Source organism: Argopecten irradians, chromosome 15, assembly GCF_041381155.1.
Source record: "Argopecten irradians isolate NY chromosome 15, Ai_NY, whole genome shotgun sequence".
Classification (NCBI taxonomy): Eukaryota; Metazoa; Mollusca; class Bivalvia; order Pectinida; family Pectinidae; genus Argopecten; species Argopecten irradians.
In genome coordinates this window covers 2,646,845-2,662,901 of record NC_091148.1, presented here as the reverse complement: position 1 = coordinate 2,662,901, position 16,057 = coordinate 2,646,845, and the positions used below count along the sequence as shown (strand labels likewise).

At 34.1% G+C, this 16,057-nt stretch overlaps 1 protein-coding gene across 1 annotated transcript in view; it reads right to left on the bottom strand.

Annotated features, from left to right (window-relative positions):
- Positions 1-321: 321 nt before the first annotated feature.
- The window catches only part of LOC138308502 (fibropellin-1-like), a 38,176-nt gene continuing 22,440 nt past the window's right edge, over positions 322-16,057 (bottom strand). The window contains exons 13-27 of the mRNA XM_069249509.1: positions 13,604-13,755; positions 12,741-12,854; positions 11,327-11,427; positions 10,398-10,512; positions 9,413-9,591; positions 9,138-9,219; positions 8,307-8,420; positions 7,922-8,044; positions 7,397-7,513; positions 6,501-6,614; positions 6,044-6,157; positions 4,586-4,696; positions 3,897-4,016; positions 2,033-2,164; positions 322-988 (exon numbers count right to left, since the gene is read on the bottom strand). Coding sequence (XP_069105610.1) covers positions 2,037-2,164; positions 3,897-4,016; positions 4,586-4,696; positions 6,044-6,157; positions 6,501-6,614; positions 7,397-7,513; positions 7,922-8,044; positions 8,307-8,420; positions 9,138-9,219; positions 9,413-9,591; positions 10,398-10,512; positions 11,327-11,427; positions 12,741-12,854; positions 13,604-13,755 — 1,684 coding nt within the window. The 3' untranslated portion in view covers positions 322-988; positions 2,033-2,036. The remainder of the gene's footprint in view (positions 989-2,032; positions 2,165-3,896; positions 4,017-4,585; positions 4,697-6,043; positions 6,158-6,500; positions 6,615-7,396; positions 7,514-7,921; positions 8,045-8,306; positions 8,421-9,137; positions 9,220-9,412; positions 9,592-10,397; positions 10,513-11,326; positions 11,428-12,740; positions 12,855-13,603; positions 13,756-16,057) is intronic.

The window sequence follows — 16,057 nt, the reverse complement described above, 5'->3', positions numbered from 1 at the left end:
GTACATCATAGGACACAATTACATGTGTCGTCTATTGCCTCCAGTTTACTAAGATATAGTCCAGGGGTGGATGTAATGTCAGTGATAGTAACCCCTGGAGTAATATCGATAATGTATTTTTTCCTACTTCCGACAGTTTAATGTTACAAGACACAATCCATGCGGTGTGTATGTGTCACATAATAAAACAAAGTTTGTAGATAAATCGGTGGCCATTTTCCACCGGCGTCGGATTCCTATAAGAGACATACAACGTTCTTTTTGTTACGTATGTTGCCCTGCGCTACATATGGAATTATATCATGAAAAACAAAAGCAGAGTAATACATGATATATCTTTATATAGGAAATCGTAAATATATGCATACAATCATGTTAATCGAATGACATGCCTGAATGGGTTTTCTCTCTTTGTACTTCTATGTTACAGTTGATCTATAGTAACCATCGTTACGGGCAGCAAGCTAAGTCGGTTCTTCCCACTTTTTCAGGTTGGAAAGTATGGTTCATGTTTGTGTGACGTTTTGATGACTTTAAACAAAATCAATAGAAGTTTTCAATGTCCCTGTATCTATTTTTTATGGAAACCTACACGACATGTATCGTTTCCATGTAATAAATCACAATCACTGCAGCACAAAACATTATCTTTATAATGAATATATATCTTTTTGTATATACATGATGAATTATGAAACATTATTTTTATAATGAATATGTATATTTATATGTTTTAGCTATGAGGATTCACACAGTTTGGAAACAATTATTTTTCTCGGATTTTTTGGGTTGTTTTTTTCCAGAGTGGTATGCAAAAAAAAGTGACCAATCAGAAAGCCAGCTTTGGTATGAAAAAAAAAGAAACATTAATTATATATAAATGATGGATTAACTATTTTTACAGCTTTATTATGATGCCTGTATCCGGTTATAAGATAATGGGAGTGTAAACTTGTGACAGTCGTATTCGTTGTCACTGTGCTGAAGCCTAAAACAAAAAAAGAAAATTAATTATACATATCTTCTATCTATATCACTGTTTGTATTTTGGATACTATATAGTTGCTGATATTTGCGGGGGTTTTAATTTCGCTAAATTCGCGGATTCATCCAAAATCGCGAAATAATACGTCGCAAAATTTAACACATGAATGGTTTATCAAATATAAATCTATTTTAAGTCTCGAAAAGGCAATCTTTTGTCCACACTGTTAGAATTACTTCTTTGCCCACTATTTATAGTCTGTCGTATGAATGACGCTTTCAAATTCTACAAAGATAATTCGTGAAAATAACCCCCGCGAATACGTTAAAAACAGAAAATCGCAAATATTACATCCACGAAATTAAACAACTGGTCTGTAATAGAAACACTATAGGCTGTTTGAATATTAGTAACTCGATATTATAAGGATTCAGTGTTATATGGAAAACAACCGTTGATTTCCTTGACCCATAACTCTCGATATTCATAATAATTATGATAACAAATTTGTATGAATACCAATGAAACAAACTTATTTAATTCATAATTAATTTTGCTGCGAGGAGAAGAATAAATATTTATCTACATGTAATTGATAATTGTTACAGATAAATATTTCTTTTTTTTTGAAAAAAATTCCCTATGTAAATACGCGATCTAGTGGAGTGTGTTGTTCGCTATCTTTGGCCGTATGCTTCAGTAAGATAACACTATAGAAGGAGAACAACACAAATATACCGAAGTCTCCCAAAACACAGACATTCACCCACTGTTTGCCAACTGTTCGTACATGCACTACCGTATATATACCTGTTTTTGTTTTTAGAGAGAATGAAATTAGTAAATACTAAATAGACTCCGTATACCCAAATGCATACGTATTCAGACATTACAAAGCCGAAGAAGAGAAAAATGTAAAAACATTTGCAAAAACAAAATCCGTATATAAAAGTTATTTTAATGTCTGTTGTGACTGGGTAAAGGTACCATGTTATTGATATATACTTACGAGGATCCTGCTGTCCTCTTTTAACTGATTGAACTTACATTTCTATTTATTTTGATGTGTTGACTCCTTCAGTTCCCTCAGCTGAACAAGGAGATCTCGAAGTGTTGATTTCAGAGACGCTTCATTTTTGGAGGATGTCGATTTGCTTTCACCAATATTCCTCCGAGAAGCTACAAGACAATGTTTGTAAATCTTTTACATTCCACGACCTTGTTTTAAAGATGTTCCAAATGCGGACAAATGATTTGTTTTCTCAATCAAAATCAGGAGCAGCCGAATAAGTATTTTTCTTCAGTTACAAAAGTTACTTACTTTATCCCATTACCATCATTGTAAAGTTTGAGCCTCTTATTTCACTTCAAGATTAAACTTGTCAATTGCGTTCCGTAAAAAAAATCCCTGGCACTATTCCCTGTATCGAATCTGATTGTACATACATGTACCAAAAGCAAAATAAGTTATGTTAAATGTATTTTTGTGTTAATTAGACACATATATACACGATTAAACATCAATTATTGTTCAAATGAAGGATATCATTTAAGCTCTGTCGGCGGTGGAGTATCTTTAAACATGGAAACAAAAACTAAATACACTGTAGCTGGCCATATAAGATAGAGTTTTCCCATGAAAGACAGCTATGTAAGATAGACCCCTTTGGGAGTCTCGGTTCTGACCCAAATTTCTGTACCCTCGGATGGAATAGCTCTATCCTACATATGTACATATGAAAGAGTCATATAATCTTCCGGTTAGTTATTGCTATATGCCACTCTATAGAGATGCGTCACCATAGAATTAAATTTTAAAAGTGATAAGTAGACAATATTTGGCATTTACTCAGTATTATGTGTTTGCAAATTAAAGAGTTACCTACACTTTTGGGTAGGTAATGATTGTGACGTCATGTGTTTGCGAGCGTAACGTCATACTTTCCAGAGAAAACGACGTGAGTTTCGCTCACAAAATAATGACGTCACAATGAGATACCTACCCGCAAGGGAGGTAACTCTGTAGTATGCATGACGGAATGTTCAGGTCTAATTACAAATCAAATATATTGCAATATGTATGTTTAGTGACTCGGTCTTATCATGGGGCGGAATACGCATTGAAAATTTCATTTGGACGCATTTAAAAAAATACATTAAAAAAAGAGAAAAAAATAATTATTTACTGCACTTTATAAAATTGTTGGTTTTTTTTACTTTGTCAAAACCTTTGTTAAACTCGTTGCAAAAACACGAATCTTAATTATTATTATTAAATACATTCAGTTTATATTAAGTCGGGAATCAATTCATTATTTACATGTGTAAACTGTGATGATATATAGGAAGCAAAAGCAATGGTCATTAAAGTGATGAGTGTGCAACTTAAGCATTTGAATCTTATACGTTGGCGGTGTCGAATGTGATATGTAGACTAATGATAAGTGAAACTGTGTCTAGATACAAACAATGGCAGATAAATGTGACCAGCTAGAGTATCATTGGATTATTTTGCCCTATCAGGAACAAATAATGTGACCAGCTCTATTTTCATTGGATGATATCAACCTTATCAGGCCTCAATTTCTCGAAACAAAAACTGACTTAAATCAAATTTTTAACATAAGATATATCAGGAGCCAGATAATGTGCGTTTAACCATCAAGAGTGTCTTCTTGACTGATGTTAACCTATAAAACTACGCAGTTCCCTAAATTCTTAACATCAGCTTATATAATTAGTCCATAAAACGATAATCCTCTCTGCGCAAGATATTATCAACAACATTAGTACTCCCTGCGTGAAGTTTTAATATATTGTGGAGAGATTTTTGTTGTATGGACTAATTATATCAGGTGATGACAGGAAGGGAAGAACATTAACCTGTCAACTGCTCTAATCACACACTTACTACATCCCAGCTCGTCACTGCTATCTCCACAGTCCGGATAGTCATCACATTTATAATCTGCTTGTATACATTCACCACTTGCGCATGTAAACTCCTCTGAATTACATGCCCCTCCGGAAGCTGTAACGACAGCGCTGATTGGTCAGTAAGGTTAATTTGACCAGATAGATTCTCATTGGATGATATTAACCTATCAGGTAATGTTCATTAACCATCAAGAGTGTCTCATAGTATGGTGTTAACCATCACAATATATCAGCAGTATAAAATATTCCCTCTTTGCATAGTACAGAGTTAGTTCCCTTGCGGGTATGTATCAATTGTTACGTCATTTTTTTGTGAGTGCAATTCACGTCATTTTCTCCGAAATGTATGACGTTACGCTCGCAAAAACATCACAAAACGTCACAATCAATACCTATCCGCAAGTGCAGATAACTCTGTAATATGCAAATCGGCAATAGACCTTTTTAAAAAGCATTTGTACACACTACGTGCAGTTCAAACATTTTGTTGACTAAGCTGGTGACAGACAGGGAACATAGACATTTTTCAAAAACGTTAGTACTCCCTACGTGCAGATTTAATGCCTTGCGCAGAGAGGATTATCGTTGTATGGACTTATTTTATAAGTTGATGATAGAAATTCAGGAAAGTGCTTCGTTTTGTCTTGCTATAATTACACTTACGACATCCCTGCTCGTCGCTGTTGTCATCACAGTCCTTGATATTATCACATTTGTAGGTTCCTGGTATACATACACCATTGGTGCATCTAAACTGGTCTGAATTACAAGACTCTGTAAAGACATTGCTGATTGGTCAGAATTACAGGCCAATAGAAAGCACAGAATATATCATTAAACGTAGATACACAGTAGAGTCTGTCTTAACGACAATCTTGGTACACTGAATACCTTCTGAATATTTGGGATCCGACATGGTTAATTCCAACAGGTTTAACCTGTGTATAAGGACCATTTGGGTATAAAGAAAGAGTATTTGACATGAGTCTGTCAGGTGGGGAAAGGTATCGGAACCTAAGTGAAAGATTTTGGAACCGGAACCTAGTCCAGAGTTATCTGTCCATAACGAACACATGGTTGATTATTTTCTCCCATACTTTTAGGTAAAGGTGGACAATCAGTTCTTTTGACATTTTCATAGCGCCATCCATCTCAAGAATGTCGCAATTCGCTTATTAATAATGACGTCGTCAAAACAGTGGCCGCCGCATGTATTGATGAAGTAATGTCATTAGTACGTGTGACCTGTATTAAATACAGAGTTTTCCATTTCCTAGCAACCGCGTGGTAACCCTGTCGAGTATGGGAGAATATTACTATTTATCACTCAGGTGGTCTTGATAGACAGGTTTGAAAGCTTAAAGAAATTGTTAAAAAGTGCATTTGAAGTATTTATCATGTATAATTAGCATGGCAACAACATTCTAGTTAAATGTTGAAGCCAAAACACTGCATAAAAGGACTTTATCATATAACTGACTCAGCCATATGAAACCAAACCATAAATATCGTAAGACACACGTGTAAAAACACTATTATGACGTCACAGGTAGTTTTGACGTCATTATCTATATATGACCTGACATGGTTTTTCCACTAGACGGAAACTTCACATCCGAACCGTATTTCTATTGTTTTATATTAAGACAAAATAAAAACACTAATTTACCATTATATTAATGAAAGTTACAAAATAAGTAGAATCTTTTACTCGTTACTATGTAATATATAATTTATTAAAGTCGTTAGATAATTTGATATACCACTTGCCTAAAGCCTCGTGGCACATCAAATCATTGAACTCGATTGATCACATAGCCACTCATGTGAGATCATCTATTTATCAACATTACATTTATTATATACATATTTAGAGACCTTTACAAATGAAGAATGAAATGATATAAAACATGATCAGAAGCAATTAAAAACATAAAAAGTAATTTCTTGACCGTTTAGTTACCTGAAACTTTCACATGTCATAAAGTATCCATGGCGAAGATTTACATCGGCAATGGCTGCTGTCTAATCCCATTTGATTTTGTAATAAAATTGTTTGATATTAAAATTTAAAAAAAAATTCAGAAAAGAAATTCATGGCGACACTAGATGTGTACTTACTGCAGCTGAGTTCATCGCTTCTGTCAGTACAGTCGTCAAATTGATCACATTTATAATTCTTCGGAATACATTTCTCTCCATTAGCACACTTAAACTGGGAGGTTGTACATGTCACTAAAAGAGATCCAAACAAAGATGTATGATATATTTGAAAATCATCGGAAAGAAGATTTTCATCAAATACTGTAAAGCGTGGAATGTTTGCAATATAAGCATTTATGTAAATTCAGAGAAAGTTTGATTTTTACGCAAAATATTATTTGCAATAATTATAAATGTTTTATCTTTTTATCTGAAATAAAGTCACAGAAAATTGAGATGGAAACTAGTGGGTCTCACAGATTCATTTCAATTGAATTCGTTATCATTTTATCTTTTTTTTTACAGCTGATGTCTGATAAAGCAAAATAGTTTTCATTTTAATTCATACAAGTTCGATGCGAAACACATGACATACGTGTTTCGGTGCAGGTAGCGCCTGTAAATCCATTGGCGCATGTACATTTGAAATTATCCTTTTCGTTTTCACACTTTCCTCCATTCTGACAAGGGTTTGGCAAGCAACGATTGGCTGAAAAATAGACACGTTTAATTATGTCGACGTTTTCAACGTACAGCAGAAAGACCAAGAATAACCAAGAATATAGAAAATACTTGGTTAGGTCTTCATATCATTACCAGTAAAAGATAAAAACGCGATGCTGAAATACATCCTAAATTTGATTATACATGGAAAAGGGAAAAGAGACATTATAGATTTGTACTAGAAATCGATAAAACACAGAGAAGAGAAGAGTAGTGTCACAAGGGTGAGCTTCCCTTGTTTTTACCAACTAGATATTTATTTATTTTAGGTTACGGCCTAAATTTATCGCGATTTTAACCTAAAAAGAGAAACGGAAATTTCTTGATTTTGTTATAAGTCTATATTTTGTTAACTCTTTTCCTACATTTCAATTATCAAATTTTGCGACCGTACCATAACCCACGAAATCGCGAAATATATCATTGCGATTAGTTTCAGTTGTATGGTGTATCAAAATGTTTTTGCAATATTATTTACGTGTTCAATTTCTTATTAAACATAAAATGGTGAAACATAACTCATGCTATATCTTATAAGGAAGGGGCACCTATTCAAAAGGTAAATTAAGCATTTTCAGTAATTTGTTTTCCGAACAGCATATCAAATAGGGACAGAAGAAGCAAACACGAAGAAGACGAAGAAGAAGAAGAAAGAGTAGGAGGAGGAGACGAGGAGGAAGTGCAAAATTTTCTTTCACGTTCAATTTATTCTCAATCACATTTAAATGGAATGGTATTTGGATCCTAGTGGTTTTGAAATATACTCACGACATCCTGCTTCGTCCGACTTATCATTGCAGTGTGTGATACGGTAGTCACAGCGGAACTCATTGGCTATACATTGGCCATCTGCACATTTCCACTGGCCAGCAGCGCATTGTTTATCTGTAAGACAAATCATGTATTGATTTCACATTATGCTATTGTTTTGTCAAACAACAAGGATTACAGGATTACAAGTAATAATTATAAAAGTCTCTCAAACGCCCATCAGTCGCACTTTTGCATTCGGGAATCATTTGTTTAGTGTTGTAACCATATCTTTGGCTATCGATATATAAATATATTCTTATGTTATTAATGTTTTAAGAGTTTTAAAATTCTTGTTTCGGAAAGACATAGGGCCTTTAAGGATAATTATATATGAATATATAGAATTTATTTAAACATTTGCTATGAGAGTAATATAGTTTCTATAACAAAACAGTGAACCATTTATTTTAAAAAACCGTTGACCTCTGACCCTAAATACAACAATAGCAAACTAGTGAACGTTATATGACAATGACAAACCTATTGTTTCACAGTTGGTGCCTTTGTATCCATCAACACACACACATGTATACTGGTTCGATCCAGAGACCTTGTTCAGACATTGACCATTGTTCTGGCACGGCTTAGCATCGCATGGTTTAACTATTAAACACCATAAAAGCATTAGATCATAAAAACATTAGAAAAAATGAAATACGCGATTAAATGATAATTGTGAATATTGTTGATCATATGTTTTATGGCTGAAAAAAGTATAAATTGTCTGTATTAAGTGATGTTATATTCAATGAATGTACTGCAACATTAGTGATTCTGGCACTTTTGATCTTTTACTTTTGCGTTGTCATATTTTTCTGGAATTTGGCACCAATAGGGAGATAAAACAATAAAATGTATATTTTACCAACTGTCTCGCAGGTTGATCCTGTGAAACCAGACTGGCATGCGCACTGGAATGAATCTCCAGAAACCGAACAAACACCTCCATTTTTACACGGTTGATTGGCGCAAACAGTTGCTGTGAATTAAAAATCAAAATGTAAATATTAGCTTGTAAATTTAAGATAACTATGTTGTATAGCTTTAGAAATAATATAATTATTGTTATTGTTTTAAATTGCGTGTAATAGGTTAATGTTATGATTTCAACAGTTTTATTAGGGGATTAAGTTGATTTTTGGTTTTGTTATTTTAACGTCATATTAACAGCCAGGGTCATTTAATGACGTGCCAGGTTTTTTGGGTGGAGATAATCCAGAGTACCCGGAGAAAAACCACCGCCCAGCGGGTATTAACTAGCATCTAGGTGCCGTGTATTTGAACGCATATGTATACTGTAGTGCAGACGTCTCGGTTTCACATGTGCTCGCAATTCAGGTAAAGGAAAGTACACGTACTAATTTCCAGAACAAATTTCGCTAATAAGGCAATACAGACGGAAGGAAGAAGTGACGAAATCGGTGATGTGTCGACAGATAATTCTGATGGAGCTAAAATAAATATTCAAGCGCATTGGGAGAAGCAAAACGTGAGTTATATATTTATTATGGATGGTAGTCTGTATTTTTTTGTAATGCTTAAGATGTGTCTAAACAGATGCAAGTGAAAGAATGATGTCCCATGATATTCAATAGACTTCTGAAGAAAATTAGTACTGATTATTAATCACTGTCGGAGATAGTGTCCAAAAACCCACTTGATCATCCATTTCAGACAAAGATTACATTTGACATACCTCCCGTTCCAGCACACTGCTCTGATATAATAACGTTATCTAATGCCACCATTGTAGGGCCAATCGTTCCTTCGAAAACGACCTAAAATTTACAACAACAAAAATTAACCAAATACATGTGTACCTAGATTAAATCATAAAATATCACAAGTATAATATTGCAATAAAAATTCGATAAACGAAAAAAATATGTAAAATATAATTGCTAGGGAAAGTAATATTACTGGATTAATGTAAACTCCATTTTGATTATTTTGAGTTCTGTAGTATCGTACCTTGCTATTAAGAAGGTTTCCAACAGGAATTTTGAAATCCTTCCAGGCGTTTGCTGTATCGGTAACTGAGGAAATTTTTGTCTTTGTCTCCCCGTTGACGGTGAAGACCTCTAGTTTAGACTGTGTCTGTCCTGTTCGGGCCTCCACCAAGGCAGTGAACTGTACACACCGCGCGCCCGCTAAGAATAGCACAAATATACAAAACGTCGAATAGTGTACACTCGACTTTCTTCACAAAATACCCCCAACATATACAACGTCGCACACTGTACATTAGATTTTATTCATAAAATAGCCTAAATATATAAAACGTCGAATATTGCACAGTCGACGTTATTCGCTAGGGTTTAATTAAGCTTTATCAACTTCATCAAGTTTAATTCACGGAACTTAAATATCTGCATAAAATGTAAAGTAAATAGTAAGACAGCATGTGGGCTTATTACTGTTAGGAATTAAGAAATGCGCTAACATGTTTCACCGCAAATAAGTATCGAAGTAGCGAAATTTTCTCCTCGCAAAATATATCAATTATACAGTACTCTGTATTTGCATATTACATAGTTGTCGCCCCTTCCGGGTAGGTATAGATTGTGACATCATGTGTTTGCGAACGTAACGTCAAACTTTCGGAGAAAACGACGTGAATTCACGTCACAATCAAAAATACGCTTTTACGATTGTTACTTAATGATTTAATGTTTTTGAACAATTACCTACTTCAAAACACGTTAAAATGCAATAATGTCAAAGAAGATTAAATGACGTTCTAATGTGACGTTATTGTACAAACATATTATAACAATCAATTAGTGGGAAGGCACATTAAACTATAAAGATTGGTATATTTCAAATAACTGTTTTTATGCCTCTTCTGAAAAAATATTGTTGCATCAAATATTTCAGCTTCAGCCCTATGCAGTTTAATGAAAAAAATAAAGAAACTGTCTGTCTATTTAGAGAAGATTGGACAAATATCACGTACCTGCAAAAGTTAATTCTGTTTGCAATTTTGCGATAAGTCCATATCGGTTTGCAAGTGGACTCGCAAATACGGCTCCATCTTTTGCGAATACATTCGTTTGTCCAATTTGTCCCTTCTGTGTACACGGAATTAAAATATGAAACAATTAAAAACAAATATGGGTACAATTAACATGATCAAACTACGCAACGTATTATATCCATTCAAACTTCGTTATGTCGACGAATTCAACTTGGATAATTTTTTATATAACGCAAGCAAGGGTGCACCCTAAATGAATCTCGGAACGATTTATAATGAGAGAACGCTCTCACTTTTGATTATGACTCCAAAACATTACTAGTCTACTGAAGATTATCAGTGTACTTCCATCTAATTCTTTCTGGGACTCTATGAAACCGTCGAGCTGTTACAAAAGGCGACGTCATTTTTCATGTTAGGACATAAATGACATAGATGTTTTGAAGCCACCGGAAATGCTTGCTAGAAAATCAAGCTTGACTAATTACTACTCGCAACTTCATGAATGTTGATTTATGAGGAGAGTAACGCCTCGTTACTTATGAACATCATCCCGCTCTTTCTACCCTCTTACATGTAAGCATTATTTCAATATTTTGGGTTTATGAAGTCACAGGGTAAAAAACGGAAGGACATTCATATAATGTAATTTCAATAACTCAAAAAGACTAATTAGGCATTAGTTTTATTGTTTTTATGTATTTTGTTAGACAAAAAAACCAATTAAGATGTTGTGAGTTGATATATTAGCCCAATTTGAGTTTGGCCAATGATTGTTCCTCTTTATGACATAATAATATTCGACGTGCAAATCTCTCAGTCTATGAAAATAACCTCATACTTCTAGCCAACAGAAATGAGTGTAGCATAATAAATCAAATCATTTTGATAATGATTACGTATCTTACCCCCTGTTCAAACCAGATCGCGTTCGTTACGGTCTTATCATTCTTAAGGCAGCATTTTCCTTCCATGTCAGTTTCAAAGTTACACGTCACCACGGCATCAGCTGTGGAGTTCAAACGTAGTCATGTGTTTCATAAGCAATATAGTGCATTTGCATCAGGTTACAAATGTATTTTTGTTAAATTTTATAGCTTACATAACATTTCAAATACTGTATCTCCGCGACATGAAGTTTTCACGATTTCGCTGGAAATTACTATGATATTTGTACATTATATACCTATAGGATTAAATGCAAGTTGTAAACTTTTAATCCGTCTTCTCCCGTAAAAATAATAATGATATATACATATGACCGCAAATTTTAGTCAGAATTATTGTATAAACTACCAAAACTAGCTTTAAGATAAAAGTTACACTGTAATTCAAGCAGGATGACATTTCTCTGTAAAAAAAAGTAGAGAAACAATTTGTAAATAATTCCAGTCCATCATTGAATGAATAAAATGTCAAAAATTAGTAATACTCTTTTGTTCAAAGTACAGTTATAGATACATTCAACAGTGAATATAAATAGGATCCATTGAGTTAGCTTCTAGTATCTGTATCAGAAATGAAAATTAAAATAAAAAAAGGAAAAATGAAAAATTATGAACTGCTGTTTGTGTCCAAGAGATACTTGAAGTATATAGTATTGTTAAGGCCAGATGGCGAAAATTTAAGACTTTTTTTCATTATTATTAAAATCACAAGAAAATGCAAATAACACGGCTTTGCGGTATCATAGATATTTTTCGAATTCAATTTCTGAATGTTAATCTGTTCGGCTGTGTCACCTTAAGTACTGGCGTCAAGTCTTGGATAATAATTATCAGTAAATAGAAACAGTTTTTATGAACTTATAGCCCGAAACGCCTGTTCCTTATAGAAATAAGTGTACTGCAAGGGTTCGTTCTTCGACCTTTGTTTTTCTTTAAAAAAATGATTTTCGTGTCTTGAAATATTAGTTTACGCGTATTGCTATCAAATTATAACATTGCAAAGAAACTCTCATTATATGTAATTAAGTATTAAATTATTATTTATTTTGTATTTATACTGAAATCATTCTGACAAAGATTATATGTTTGATATATATAATTTGAGTATCTTGATTTTGTAATTGACGCAAAGTTGGTCATAAACAAATACTTTTATATTTAATGATGACATAACTTGGCCTTTTGGAAACGATGTAGCGTCAAAATTCAATACTGTTTAAGAAGAAGATAGCACAACTTTAACTTATAGGTTTACAAGAGACATGGAGATGGAGAAGGCTAACTCGGAAATGAATTACAACCATAAGCATTGAAATGAAGTCTGATCAACATGTGTCATCTTTAAATGTTGGGAGAACAATCACGCAGCTCCTACCTGCCACCTGGTCACAGTTGGTTCCGGAATATCCGACCTGGCATTTACAGGTGTATTGGCCGTTAGCGAGGTCTTCACACGACACGTAGTTCTTACAGGGTCTCTTTGAACAGCCTGAAAATCAATAACATCACTTTGATAATGGTTGATATACAGATTACAGAGGGCAACATGCGAGACCCCTAGAAATCATGATAAGGCATAAGAGTGACCAAAATTATATATATAAATACTGGTTATATGCAGCCTACAAGGTGCAGCATGAGAGACCCCTAGAAATCATTACGTGGCATTAGAGTTCCCCTCAAACTAAATTCGATAAAAGTTTTTGCTTAGCCAATCGAAAAATTACGTAACATTTTGTAACGTCACTTGTGATTGGCTAAGACAAAACTTTTTCTTTTATTTATACTGTATAGTTGCTAAATGTCGCGGATATAAAATTCGCGATTTTCCAGTATGCAAATACATATACGTTTGATAGAGGTATTAAACTTCGCGAATTTGAATTATTTTTCGAAATTAAAATAAAACCCCCGAAAATATTTGCAACTCTACAGTAAATTATATTTATATTTCAGAGAAACGTATGGGCATTCGAGATGTAAAATCTGGATCTAATGGTAGATTGAGGTGTTTCACCGCCTCACACAATTCAGTGTAAATATTGCACGTAGAGATATCTTACTCTGATAGCTACATTGTTGTAAAGCTTAAATACATTGAGAGATTAAGTCATTACTCGCTGCCATTTTCAAACAAAGTTATTCCAGAAGTTTCTGGTATTGGCGATTATGAAAGCGAAAACCAACCCGGCGAGTTCGATTCCGTCATGACGGAAAATGGACTATTCATATAATTACCAGACTCGTAAGCAGTGACCACAAGTTTGAATCCCTTCTTCCCAGTGTTGTCACCAGCCGACTTTTTGCTGTTGAACTCGAAGAAGAACATATTTGTCTCGTCTGAGACTGTCTTATAGAACGTCATAGCTGACGTGCTTTTCTTGCAAAGACTGAAAAAAATGATGATTACATGTCAAAAGACTAGAATGTCATTCAAGTTGCTGCTACGTGCTTTTCTTGCAAAGACTGAAAAAATGATTACATGTCAAGTAGAATGTCATTGCTGACGTGCTTTTCTTGCAAAGACTGAAAAAATGATTACATGTCAAGTAGAATGTCATTGCTGACGTGCTTTTCTTGCAAAGACTGAAAAAATGATTACATGTCAAGTAGAATGTCATTGCTGACGTGCTTTTCTTGCAAAGACTGAAAAAATGATTACATGTCAAGTAGAATGTCATTGCTGACGTGCTTTTCTTGCAAAGACTGAAAAAATGATTACATGTCAAGTAGAATGTCATTGCTGACGTGCTTTTCTTGCAAAGACTGAAAAAATGATTACATGTCAAGTAGAATGTCATTGCTGACGTGCTTTTCTTGCAAAGACTGAAAAAATGATTACATGTCAAGTAGAATGTCATTGCTGACGTGCTTTTCTTGCAAAGACTGAAAAAAATGATTACATGTCAAGTAGAATGTCATTGCTGACGTGCTTTTCTTGCAAAGTGCAAGTTGTCATTGCTGACGTGCTTTTCTTGCAAAGACTGAAAAAATGATTACATGTCAAGTAGAATGTCATTGCTGACGTGCTTTTCTTGCAAAGACTGAAAAAATGATTACATGTCAAGTAGAATGTCATTGCTGACGTGCTTTTCTTGCAAAGACTGAAAAAATGATTACATGTCAAGTAGAATGTCATTGCTGACGTGCTTTTCTTGCAAAGACTGAAAAAATGATTACATGTCAAGTAGAATGTCATTGCTGACGTGCTTTTCTTGCAAAGACTGAAAAAATGATTACATGTCAAGTAGAATGTCATTGCTGACGTGCTTTTCTTGCAAAGACTGAAAAAAATGATTACATGTCAAGTAGAATGTCATTGCTGACGTGCTTTTCTTGCAAAGACTGAAAAAATGATTACATGTCAAGTAGAATGTCATTGCTGACGTGCTTTTCTTGCAAAGACTGAAAAAATGATTACATGTCAAGTAGAATGTCATTGCTGACGTGCTTTTCTTGCAAAGACTGAAAAAATGATTACATGTCAAGTAGAATGTCATTGCTGACGTGCTTTTCTTGCAAAGACTGAAAAAATGATTACATGTCAAGTAGAATGTCATTGCTGACGTGCTTTTCTTGCAAAGACTGAAAAAATGATTACATGTCAAGTAGAATGTCATTGCTGACGTGCTTTTCTTGCAAAGACTGAAAAAATGATACATGTTACATGTCAAGTAGAATGTCATTGCTGACGTGCTTTTCTTGCAAAGACTGAAAAAATGATTACATGTCAAGTAGAATGTCATTGCTGACGTGCTTTTCTTGCAAAGACTGAAAAAAATGATTACATGTCAAGTAGAATGTCATTGCTGACGTGCTTTTCTTGCAAAGACTGAAAAAATGATTACATGTCAAGTAGAATGTCATTGCTGACGTGCTTTTCTTGCAAAAGACTGAAAAAATGATTACATGTCAAGTAGAATGTCATTGCTGACGTGCTTTTCTTGCAAAGACTGAAAAAATGATTATTACATGTCAAGTAGAATGTCATTGCTGACGTGCTTTTTTTCTTGCAAAGACTGAAAAAATGATTACATGTCAAGTAGAATGTCATTGCTGACGTGCTTTTCTTGCAAAGACTGAAAAAATGATTACATGTCAAGTAGAATGTCATTGCTGACGTGCTTTTCTTGCAAAGACTGAAAAAATGATTACATGTCAAGTAGAATGTCATTGCTGACGTGCTTTTCTTGCAAAGACTGAAAAAATGATTACATGTCAAGTAGAATGTCATTGCTGACGTGCTTTTCTTGCAAAGACTGAAAAAATGATTACATGTCAAGTAGAATGTCATTGCTGACGTGCTTTTCTTGCAAAGACTGAAAAAATGATTACATGTCAAGTAGAATGTCATTGCTGACGTGCTTTTCTTGCAAAGACTGAAAAAATGATTACATGTCAAGTAGAATGTCATTGCTGACGTGCTTTTCTTGCAAAGACTGAAAAAATGATTACATGTCAAGTAGAATGTCATTGCTGACGTGCTTTTGCTTGCAAAGACTGAAAAAATGATTACATGTCAAGTAGAATGTCATTGCTGACGTGCTTTTCTTGCAAAGACTGAAAAAATGATTACATGTCAAGTAGAATGTCATTGCTGACGTGCTTTTCTTGCAAAGACTGAAAAAATGATTACATGTCAAGTAGAATGTCATTGCTGACGTGCTTTTCTTGCAAAGACTGAAAAATGAT